Below are 12,101 nucleotides of genomic sequence, written 5' to 3' on the forward strand. Positions count from 1 at the left end.
GAACCGAAAACTCAGAGTTTTGCCGAATTTGGAGTTCACGAACTCAGAGTTCCAACAAAACCTGCTTCTTGAAACGGGCCCCAGGATTTATACTTTCTTACTTTATTATTATTATTATTATTATTATTTTTAGAAAAATGCTCCCTCTTATTTATGGCTACAGGAACAAGAAAGGCAGACTAAAAAAAACTAACTGTACAATTAGTTTTAATAATTGATTGAAATAAAGTTAAACTGATCAAATGCCCCTGTCATTTATTGATCAATGCTTTACTTGTATATGTAAAATAATATCACAAGATAAAGTATATCTTATATTACGCCCAGGTTCCACCGAGAAATTGTGTACATAGTCATTTATGTGGCCTTCAAACTGCTCAGCTCCGTTCACACTTAACACTGTCTCAGGTCAGTTAAAAGTGGCATGTATAACCACTTACCCCATGCCAGACATCTAACCATGGTCCCACAGGCACATTTGAAAGGCTCTCAGAGATTAAAATGACTGTGGCAATGCAGCACAAAGACAAAAGACATTTTTTTCAAGAAACAAACAGCCAAAACTGTTTATTGCTCCTCAAAACACATATACACTTTTAAGTTCCTTACATCCATTATTTCTGCACTAAAAATGTTTCAGTCACTTTTCAACTGAAAGGAGAACATGAAAGGATCCCTCAGCTCCATGATTATCTTCCCTTCACTCATGAAGTCACAGCTTTGGAGTTCTTTCAGTGTTCCGCTCTTCCATCTCTATAACATCAGGCAGGGACCATCTTCCTGGAAACGCTGGTGTTCTGGAGCATTTGGCTGCCCTTATGATGTCATGCAGTAAAGCTGCTTCTTCAATTTCTTGGATAAGGGAGGAGTTTTTTTTTCCTTCTGTATAGAAAAAAAAAGATAATTCTCAGAGTAGACAGTGGAGATGTCACAAACAGTGAGGTAAGAAGGCGACATACAATCTTCTCTGTCCCACTGTTGGTCTTCATGTCATCTCCCCCTACAAGAGAACAGAATACAAATTAAAATAGATAAATTGCACTGAAAAAGATCTTGGACATCCCACCTCTTAAACTTTTATAATAAATGCAATACCATATACCTTCAAATAGTAGCTGGTCTCCCTGCAATATTTGCACTGTGATCCAAACGGCCTCCTCTCACATGTGGTTACTGCTCTTCCCGGTGCCGTTTTCTGGCTTGCATTCTGTTTTCTTTAGACCCTGGTGATTCAATGACAATAAACATTCACTGTGAAAAACTTTAATTGAAGTCTATTCATTTCAATAAAATGTGTACCAGTTGTGTCACTGACACCACCACCTTCACAATAATAACTACTAGAACAGCAATGGTCTTACCATTCTAAGAAATATCCCACAGTTGTTGGAGATCACCACTAGGACAAAGTCTGGGGGTGAAAAAATGTTTTGATTAAAGGATACAGAGCAAATGGAAAATTTCAGCTGAGACAATGACATATCAGACCGGAACATCATCTCTGACAAGTGTCCTCCAGGAGGAGAGAAGGTGTGCAGAGTGTCTGGAACAAACACAGAGCATAAGAAAATAAAAGTGCAGCAGTTTCATACATAAACACAATTGAAACTAACAAAGGAACTTCAGTAATTATTCAGAATGGACTAACAGAACTGCCCAATTCAAACAGGATCTGTGGCTCTGCTTTCATCAGAAAGAGTCAAAAATAGTGTGGCCCACCATTGCAAATAATTTTTAAGAACTAAAACAGAATTTCCATAAAATGTGGACGTGCAAAAAATGCCATATTTATGAAAGAAACGACCGAAAATTATAGCAGTAAAGTCCAAAAAGGTTTCCCTGACAAAGGTCTGTGGTGGGGGATCAATACACAGTGACAGAAATACTACATAAGGACATGACAATTAGAAACTCAAGGAGTAAAAACACTATCTATCTACTCCAAGAGTCTCCAGCCCGGTTCCTCGTGAGTTACCGCCCAGCTTACCTGGATCGGACGTTCAGTCCATCAGAAACTGGTGTCTGGGGTTTATTCTGATCGATAAACCTAAAGGCAAAAAGTGCGATACATTTGAAAAAACAAACAACATCCTCATCTGCTTCATTGATACGTACCTCCATTTTGCAAAAATCGATGTGGAAACTTGTAAGATGCAAAGAAGAAGACGACAATTCCGGTGACGAAGAAGAATCAGAAACAGTGGGCGCGCCTCAACGTTAAAGTTTAACTCCGCCCATTAAAGGCTTAACTCCGCCCACGTTGAGGCACGCCCCGGTCTGCAGGCTGCAGCCAGGGGTAATTGGGTATGGTTCCTATCCTGCCAGGCCACGTGCCAAAGTGTCTTTGAGCAAGACACTCTGTGACGTCGTCACATTACACTGATGTTTAACAAAACGCCTGAGAAAAATTCAAAATTAAAGTGGGGAATATATGTTTTGTATAACAACTTTGTATTCTTGCTGTAAAAGATGTTGGTTGCCTGTTTTAAATTATTCAGTAAAACAAAACAAAATGAAATCAGATAATTGAAGGACTTTCCGTAAAAGACTATATAAGGAGGGGAAGATGGCACAGCTGGAGCCCAGCTGACTTCCTCATAAACCCAGGTAGAGGGGCGTGGCGCGAGGATCTGCCCTTCCGCACTCTCTGGGCGCGACTGACAGCTCCACAGGTGTATTTGTTTGAGAGCCTCGTTTCCAGACGCGGAGCGCTTGGATCGCCGAAGGAAGTAATCCACCGTGGCCAGTTCGGAAAAGGATTATCGAGGAAGCATCACCGGGACCCGCAGCATCCAGCATGCGTTGTGATCTCCGCGCAGGAGGGTTTGCTGCGCGAGGCCGCGTCAAGTCCTCGGATACAACGCTGGTGAGATCCAACCTTTTTTTTTTTATTACTGGTATACCAGAAAACTTAGCGATCGCTTTAGGGACATTCATTTTTTGAGGACCCATTTGTTTTTTTGGGGGGGGATATTTCTTCTGAAGATCCGGAGCGGAATTGAACTCATTTTGGACTGAACTGAGACTGAGCGGGACTAAAATGTTTCTTTGTTTTTTGTGCTGATTATTTAATGAACATCATTGAATGTATGGATTATGCAACTGCTTAGCCTGAGATTTTGAGTTGAGGTTTCACCTATATTTCACCTAAATTTCTCCACATTAAGAAATTCTTTTGTGCTTAACCCTTTTGTGTGTTTATTTTTTTAGTAACTTGCTAGTGATCCTAGTGAACTGTTACAACTGAACCCCACATTGCTCCTGGTTGACGCCAGTGTTTGACAGCAGTATGTGAATTCAATTCAGTTTTATTTATATAGCCCAAAATCACAAAAAAAGTTTGCCTCATTGGGCTTCATGCCGGTAATTTTACAGATGCAGAAAATGAGTCATAAAATATGAAAAAATAGCAAAATACTAAACAGACTGAATAAACTGGTTATCCATGCCCTTAGACCCTCTGTCCTGGTAAGGAAAAACTCCTAAAAAAAAAAACCTGAGTCAGGAAAAAAGAAGAAACCTTAGGGATGCCCACATCCTATCCCAGGACGGACAGGCAATATTAAAGAAAAATTAGCTTCTACAAATACAAATTTAAATGGAGTTCATTTAGATAGAACTGAGGGACGAGTGGTGATTAAGATCATAGTCAAGACAAAGCAGAAGTGCAGTCCACGACCAGGAGCAGTAGGACAGACGACCCATGAGGAATCACTCTCACTCAGAGATGTGGGATGGTGTCGGGGGCGTGGTCCACGGCCATGAGTGGGAGCTTTTTCTATCCAACTGGGATCTGAAATCTCTCCCGCTCCCCAGAGGAGAGTGGGAAAGAGGAACAACATGTGAATCGAACTGTACCAACAAAAGCATGGAGAACTAAATACAATAAATAATAAAGAATAGAAGATAGGAGAAGTAAATGAGAATAGAGAACAGAACCCCAGAGCTGATGTGGATTATAACCATGATAGAAAATGTACATTTAAGCGTATCAATATTAATTTAGCCTCACAAGGACCACAGGAAAGGGAATATTTCTGATTACTACCCAGCCTGGCAGGACGCCTGTCCAAAGAGGAATGTTTGAAGGCTAGTTTTGAAGGTAGAAACTGTGCTGGCCTCTCTGACATGAGCTGGGAGCGTAGAACAGGGGCTTTCTACCTCCAACTGTACTTTTAGAAATTCTAGGAACTGCACGCGGTCCAGCATTTTGTGAACAAAGTGTTCTGATTGGTTGGAAAGGAACTATGACATCTTTAATATAGGATGGGGCCACACCATTCAGAGCCTTATAGGTTAACAGAAAGATTTAGAACTTGATCCTGGATTCAACTGGTAGCCAGTGGAGAGAGATTAACACAGGAGTGATGTGTTCTCTTCTACTAGTTCCTGCTAACAATCTTGCTGCTGCATTCTGGACAAGCTGAAAACTTTTTAAAGAACTTTTCAGGTATTCTATTAGTAAAGAGTTACAGTAATCCAGTCTAGATGTAACAAATGTATGGATGAGTTTTTAGCAACACTTTTAGACAGGGCCGTGCAGAGACATTTGGAGGGGCAGGTGCTCAAAGTAAAAAAAGGGCACATGGAACAAAAATTTGAAGCACCGCACAACTCACCTTACAATATATGGTGCTGATTCATGATCTGCCTTTAATTATTATTCATTAGTAAAAATAATAAAAAAATTATATGAAATAATGCGTCTTTGCATTTGTACATATTCATTTTTTTATACAGCCCATATTTACAAAACACAGATTGCTAGCTTCAAGGAGACAAACTACGATTCAAAATTAACCAACACTGTAACCAAATAACGCTAGATTACTAATCTAAAAATTCACTTTAAAATATCGGATGAAGGGACATTACAACAGTAACCAGAGCAAACGTTAACTGCCCTTAAATCAACCAAATCATCCAAATTTTTAGAGGGGCCTATATAACGTTAAACTAAATGCTCTACACTTTGAGCGATGTTTTATTTTTTTTTTTAGCATCGGTTTGCAGGGTGTTCCCTCCCCCACCTGCCTATGTGGACGGCACACGCAGCCCAACTAGCCTATCATGGTGTAGATATGTGACAAAAATTTTCAAATTAGGTTGATTGCTCTGATATTTATATCACTGGAACGGGCTGAAAGAGATCATTCCAACGGTATAAAAATCATTAAGATAGTTTAACAAATAAGAAAGTTATGGCACGTTAGGTGATCAAAAGTAGGGTATAATTGTATTCCTAAATAAACAGCAAAACAGTGATATTTTTGTGACCAGAAACAAAGATTAGAGTCTTTAAATTGTCGTAACTTTCTCATTTCTTGTCCAATCCACGAAAGGAGGGTATCGTTGGAAAGTGAATCAAGCGAACTACAAGAATTAAGTCACAAATTTAGTATTAAATCAATATTAATGTCAATATTATCAAATAGTAGGCATGTTTGAGATCCCCAGGCACCCCTAGTCTCGGCGAGACTAAGCTGCTGCTGGAGGGGGCGGGGAAAGGCGCCTGAGATGAAGATCCAGGAGTTGGGGGTTGTCCTTAAGATTGTCTGAAAGTTAATATGCCACTCCTCCTAGTATGATTTGTGCTGTTGTGTCTTTTATATTCTTTTTTAATATCTTTTAGAGTAAAACAGTTAATAAAATAGCTGCGGGAATCATGCACTGTCCCAAATAAATAAATAAAATTAAAGTTACGTTTTAGAGACAACAATAACAAATATAACCACAGATTATTTGAAATCTTGTTTATTTTTTCATCAGTGATTCACTACCTTCCAGAAAAAGTAAAAAAATACACCGATGTCCTTCATTTAGTGCCAGTTATTTCACACCGAACTACAAGAACTGTGTGGACTCAGTTTCCCACAATGCATTGTTCTGTAGTCATCACGGCGGCATGCACCCAGCACAGTGCCTATTTTCTGGCTGCGCTGGCTTAGGAAGGCACCTTGAAACCTTCATGACGGCGCACATTTTACGTCAGTGCAAGAAACTAGCCAACATGCACCGCAATCTAGGTGATCTGCGCAGCGCCGGGGGATCTCAAACACACCTATTCATACAGAAATCTGCTCCTGTATGCCTGTACACATTGCTTGCAGCCAATCAGCTTGCTAGATTTGGTCACGTGACCTCCCGTTCCAGCATTCAATTCTTCGACACGAAGGCTTGCGAATTAAAAAACAGTATCTGCTAATTGTTTTTTTCTCATGAAAATTACAGGAGATGTAGAATAAATCAATATTAATGGACTAGTGGAGAAATTAGACGACAACTAACTCTTTTTTTAAAGCTGACGGTTTTGTGAACTGCAATTTTTGGCCGAAAAATGTCCTAGGTTGGATTTTAAAAAATCCAAAAGCAGATTAAAGAAAAAATTCTGGACTATAATACAAGTAGATGTGCTCACATGTATACTATCCACCGATTTAGTTACGCTCGTTCTAAATAGGAGAGTACCCTGCAGCCTCGCGCACAGGCTGAACAGCAGCTCTGGCAGAAAGTTCCGGCGCCGAAGCTGCACATACGCGCGGTCGCAAAACACACACAGCATGTCCACTTCACTGTCTGTCATTTTCCAAGAATATACCAAACAATTTGCACATTGAACAACGAATACCGCTGCATAACCTACTCAGCGGTCCTTGGCCACTTCTTATCATACTGTCAGGTCTTCAGGGCTGCAGCTCTGATGCTTCCGAGGAGGTCAGGGCAAGTTTACGCGGATCACGTGATCCAGGGACCGTGAGGAGTCTCAGTACCTGTTTGCGTTCACATACAGGAAAAAGAAGTACAGTTACACTAGACTTCCACAAGGGTTTAAACACAGCCCACATGTGTTCAATCAGATTCTGAGGAGAGACCTAGAAGGGCTACGCATTAGCAGTACCTTGCTACAGTACGTTGATGACTTACTGATTTGTTCAGACACAATTGAGGAGTGTCATAAAGACTCTATGACACTGTTGAAAAGACTGTCAGAGGGGGGACATAAAGTGTCTCAAGCCAAAATGCAGTACTGCCAAACACAAGTGGAGTATTTGGGAAGATTAATCTCACATGGAGCCATAGCAGTGACCCCTTCTCAGTTGGAGGGAGTCAGTAAGGCTCCACGACCCCGAACAGTTGGTCAAATGATGACGTTTTTGGGAATGACAGGCTTTAATTCAGAATGGATTGAAGATTATGCCATTAAAACAGCTCCGCTTCGTGAACTGATGAAGTCAACAGGGACACAAGCCTTGTCAACCCCCTTACAGTGGACCAGAGAGGCCACGATAGCTTTTGAAACTATCAAACAGGAAATGCAAACAGCGCCTGCATTAGCAACGCCAAATTATGAGAAACCTTTTTTGCTATATGTGTCAAATCGCTGTGACATGTATGCGACAGCCGTGTTGATGCAGGAGACGTGCAGTGGGAGGAGGAAGCAACCCATTGCTTACTATAGCTCAAAGCTTGACAGTGTAGTACAGGGATGGCCTCCATGTTATCAGGGTTTGGCAGCAGTGTACTATGCTTACGAGAAAGCCTCATCAATAACGATGGGGTATCCAGTGACCATTTACACTCATCACAAAGTAACAGAGTTGGTGGATCAGGGAAGGTTTGTGGTGAATCAGTCAAGATGTTTGCAGTTTGCAGCATTGTTAACGCATCCTGATGTGACAATCAAGCGTTGTACTACAGTGAACCCAGCAGATGTTGTTCCATTTGAATTTGAGGGGGAGCCTCATGAATGCGTGGCTGAGTCTATGAAATATTCCAGGTTGAGGCCTGATCTTGAGTCCGTCCCGCTAGTAAATGCTGACGTCACGTACTTTGTGGATGGCTCATGTTACAGAGATCATCTGGGAAATCATGCAGGCTATGCTGTAGTAGAACCGAGAGAAGATGCCTTTGCAACAGTTAAGGCGGAACACTGTGTGCAGCCATGTTCAGCTCAGCTAGCAGAACTAAAGGCTTTGACAGCAGCTAGTGAACTAGCGAAAGGTAAAGTTGCCAACGTGTTCACAGACAGTTCTTATGCGCATGGGGTATGTCATCTTTTTGGAGCCGTGTGGAAACAGAGAGGATTTCGAAGAACAGATGGAACACCAATTCAGCATGAACAACAAATAATCGCTTTAATCAGAGCTATGATGCAGCCTTCAAAGTGCCAAGCGCACAGGAAGGGGGATGACGGTGTGACAAAAGGGAACAATGCAGCAGACATTGCTGCTAAGGAAGCATCCCGGAGTGAAGTTGCAATACTATCACCCGTGATCGTGATAAACACATTGGCTATGCCAGAAGACATAATTTTGATGCAACAAAATGCAAGTCTGAGTGAACGAACACTGTGGGGAAAAAAGGGGTGCCTCGGCAGACAAGAAAGGGTTGTGGAGATCACATGAGGGCTTGTTGATGGCTCCTGTGACTCTTCTGACGGTCCTGGTGTCTGAGGCAGATAACCCTGACCACTGTGCCCGAAAAGAAGTGATTAAACGCATAAGGAACCAAGGCTATTGGTCACCTTACTTGCAAGCAATGGTGGATGAGATCCTAAGTCAATGTGAAATCTGTGCAGTGCGAAATGTGAGGAAAGGTATTCAAACCCCGGCTGGACACATTCCAGTGCCGGAAGGTCCATTCAAACACTTAATCATAGACTATGTTGATATGCTCAAAACAGTGCAGGGAAAACGCTACATGGCGGTCATCATCGATGCCTACAGCAGGTGGGTAGAGGCCGTCCCTTCCAAGGATCTGGGGGCAGAAACTGTGGTGAAGTTTTTGATCAGAGGGGTAATACCACGGTTTGGCTTCCCATCAAAAATCTCATCTGACAATGGTGCAGCATTTGTTCAAAAAGTAGCACGGGGGATCTTACAACAGCTGCGAATCAAGCAACATCTGGGAGCTGTGTATCATCCACAAAGCCAAGGTCCTGTTGAAAGAGTCAATGGGACCCTCAAAACACGCATTGGTAAAATCTGTGCTAGTGCAAAACTAAACTGGGTCGACGCAATGCCGCTTGCTTTGCTGAGTTACCCCATGCAAACTCATAGTGCTACTCACTTATCGCCGCATGAAATGCTTACTGGCCGACCAATGCCGACCCCACAATTCAGGGAGCCGTATAAAGGCCCCACATTGGAGCAGTTGCAAGGTGAATTAACTGAGTATGTGAGACAACTTACTGCTATCCATAAGTCTATATATTTACAGGAAAAGCGTAAGGAGTCTCAGCTACAGGTGGAGTTGGAGAGGCTGGTGAAGCCAGGTGACCGGGTCTACATAAAGGTGTTCCGGAGAAAGTGGCACGAGCCGAGACGAGAAGGGCCTTACGTGGTGGTTCGAGCGACGCCGACTGCAGTCCAGGTCGAGGGCAGCACCACGTGGTATCATCTCAACCACTGCACCAGGGCCACCTGCCCAGATGAGGAGAGTAAAGTGCCGTTGGGGCTTCCAAGAGAGCGGTTCGATGGGTCACACACTCCAGCTACTAATGAGACTTGTTCTGCTCTGGCTACTGACAGGAAACCTGCAGAGTGCAAGCCTGTCAGAGACATTGAAGCCACAAAAAAAGCCACAGTCAAAGGTGAATCTGAACCGGCAGGAGGCGGGTATGGATCACGAGTGCCTGCCACCGAGAGGAGAGAATGAAACACGTCCAGATGATCGGCACATGAACAACTATGAAGCAGACCTTCTTAGAGCAGGTGATGTGACAGCGTTGTCCAATGACTCTGTGCTGAGCATGGCAGATGATGTCAATCTTAACAGAAGTTCCCAGGATACGGCCAGATCTCCAGGACTTTCGAAGGGATGTATAACGAAGGTTAGTAGTCTCCTAGGTAAAACAGAGACAGTGGCCACGCCACCTCTCACGCCAGCAAACATAGTGTTGACAAAGCCAACTATAGCTCATGAGCTGACCACAACAGCACCCATGATAGTTTATACATATTATTATGGTGATCAGGTTCAACGACCAACAAGCCGTAGACGCTCTAGAGAAGCTACAGTGACTCCAAGTATGAACGGAACTCAGAGTACTGCAGCTAGAGGTGGTCATCAGAATGCAAGCACCCCAAAGCCCCTTCTGTTAAGTACAAGGGTACCCCCAGAGGAGGATAGCCAGAATGTAAGTGTTCAAGATAAACGAGTGGTGGTTGATCTAAATTTCACAGGTTATGTTGACCTTTCTGACGGGTCAGATGGTCAACAGGGGGGTGAGAGTGAGCAGTATGATCAGAATAAGACAGGGCTACACGTGAGGAGTTTTGGGAAAGTACAAGAGAAACTCTGGTTAAAAGCTAATCACAATAGTTGGTACAAGTGGGCGTGGTTTACAGCTAAAGATTTAACATCAAAAGAGTGCGTCCTCTGTTCTGCAACACCAGGTTCAGTCCCTGTAGTTGTGCCAGAGAAACACACGTTTGAAGATTGTGCAAGAATGCAGCAGCAGGAATGTAGAGAAGGTCGATTTGTCCCACCAACGCGGGTAATGTCACTTTTCAAACTCCCTATGTGTGCAATTCAGTGCAGATTAGTGCATGGATATCAGGATAATCTAAACTATCTAAGCAGGAAACACTTTACTAAAGTGTGTGCTGATTTTAATATTCGTACATCACAGGATAAACCTCCCGCCACTTATACCGTAGACGAACTCGTAGAGTACGAATGTTTTGCCAGTGGAGGATTTTTAACCCTTAATAACAGCAGTAATGTGGGAAACACTAGTGTAAATTGCAAAATAACTTGGGTAGCTTCCTGGTTCCCGCATGCAAATATGACACCAATATTTATTACAAAACCAATCTGGTATGAAAATCCAGAGCCCCTAGACCAAACTTGTCAAAATATCACAATGACAATACCTTTTTTGCAGTTTCTAGCAGAACAGTCACTGGCAGTGGCAGATAGTTTTTGGATGTGTGGCAATAATGAGCTAAGGAACACTTTACCATATGGGTGGATAGGTTTGTGCGCTTTAGTACGAATGAAAGTCCCTATATTAATGGTTTATCCAGGTATAGCACAGGAAGCTAACTCAAATAATACTAGAACCTCTTTAAGAGTAAAAAGGCATTTTTTAGAAGATAAGGTAGTGAAGTTGGACATAATCGGACAACCGCGAGGTATCCCAGAAGAGTTCAAGGCTAGAAGCGAAATTATTGCAGGGTTTGAGGCGCTCGTGCCCATAATTTCCATCATTAAAAATGCTGAGTTGATAAACTATGTTTACTTTAACCAACAGCGAATGATTAATATTACCAGTGAGGCGTTGAAAGCCATAGGAGAACAACTGCATGAAACTAGTCGTATGGCGTGGCAGAATAGACAAATACTAGATTGGATGCTGGCTGAAAAGGGTGGAGTTTGTCACATGTTTGGAGAATATTGTTGTTCCTACATCCCCAATAATACAGCTGTAGAAGGAACGTTCACGACAGTGATGGAGAAACTCAGTGGATTGCAGACTGAACTAGCTGAAAATGCAGGTCAGAATGAAGTATGGAGTTGGCTGGGTTCTTGGGGAAAGTGGAAGGAGGTGCTGGTAAAGGCAGCGGTAGGGGCAGTCATGGTCCTTATTAGCCTGGTCCTGCTGGTCTGCTGCTGTGTACCGATCACAAAGAGCCTATGCCTCAAGCTCCTGGACACGAGGGTCCAAAAGATGACGGTGAACAGGATGGCTGAGTTCCAGATGGTCCAGATGCACATCGAGAGCCTGTGTCCTGAGTATACTCATGGAGGAAATCACTGGAGTGACGTGAGTGTGTGACCCCAACGTGGGAGTTGCGACAGAAGCTGAAAGACCTCTGGAGCTGTTGGAAGTATCTTTCATTTCCTGTGGAGAGCGGTGGAATTATTTTTTTCTTTTTCTTTTTGTTCTTTGGGGAACAGCTGGTTTCCGCAGCTGTAGGAGCGCTTGTCATTGCCATATAAGCAAGGAGGGTAAGGAAAGGGGGCTCCCTCTGTAGGTTCGGAACTGCAGAGATGTCAAAGGAGGGAGTCTGCGACAACGTGACTTGGTCGTTCGTTGTGGCACTGACCTGGTTGCAGATTCAGAAGAATGCGAGACTGCGAATATCGTTTGGAAG

At 42.9% G+C, this 12,101-nt stretch overlaps 2 protein-coding genes and 1 long non-coding RNA gene across 5 annotated transcripts; 2 read left to right on the forward strand and 1 right to left on the reverse strand.

Annotated features, from left to right (window-relative positions):
• Positions 1–536: 536 nt before the first annotated feature.
• LOC112138395 lies at positions 537–3,348 on the reverse strand. 3 transcript variants are annotated; one of them, XR_002917770.2, is made up of 5 exons: positions 2,116–3,348; positions 1,362–1,543; positions 1,103–1,223; positions 960–1,000; positions 537–882 (listed from the first exon to the last, which is right to left on the reverse strand). It is a non-coding gene; the product is annotated as an uncharacterized LOC112138395 (long non-coding RNA). The 3 variants fall into 3 exon arrangements; XR_004947334.1 differs by lacking the exon at positions 537–882 and having other exon boundaries at positions 959–1,000; positions 1,362–1,411; positions 1,489–1,543; positions 2,116–2,226; XR_004947333.1 differs by lacking the exon at positions 537–882 and having other exon boundaries at positions 959–1,000.
• A 3,580-nt stretch (positions 3,349–6,928) lies between these two features.
• Positions 6,929–8,162, forward strand: LOC112138399 (the record flags this gene model as incomplete). Its single annotated transcript, XM_024260957.1, is given in 1 exon segment — positions 6,929–8,162. A coding segment is annotated over 1 exon segment (1,197 nt), but the record flags the coding sequence as incomplete, so codon positions are not given.
• Positions 8,163–8,400: 238 nt separating this feature from the next.
• On the forward strand, positions 8,401–11,913 carry LOC118598217 (uncharacterized protein K02A2.6-like). Its single transcript, XM_036210703.1, has 2 exons — positions 8,401–9,713; positions 11,641–11,913. The coding sequence occupies exon 1, from the start codon at positions 8,416–8,418 to the stop codon at positions 9,655–9,657; it is 1,242 nt and encodes a 413-aa protein (XP_036066596.1). The 5' UTR covers positions 8,401–8,415; the 3' UTR covers positions 9,658–9,713; positions 11,641–11,913.
• The last annotated feature ends 188 nt before the right edge of the window (positions 11,914–12,101 follow it).

The sequence above is a fragment of the Oryzias melastigma genome, unplaced genomic scaffold, assembly GCF_002922805.2.
Source record: "Oryzias melastigma strain HK-1 unplaced genomic scaffold, ASM292280v2 sc00160, whole genome shotgun sequence".
NCBI lineage: Eukaryota > Metazoa > Chordata > Actinopteri > Beloniformes > Adrianichthyidae > Oryzias > Oryzias melastigma.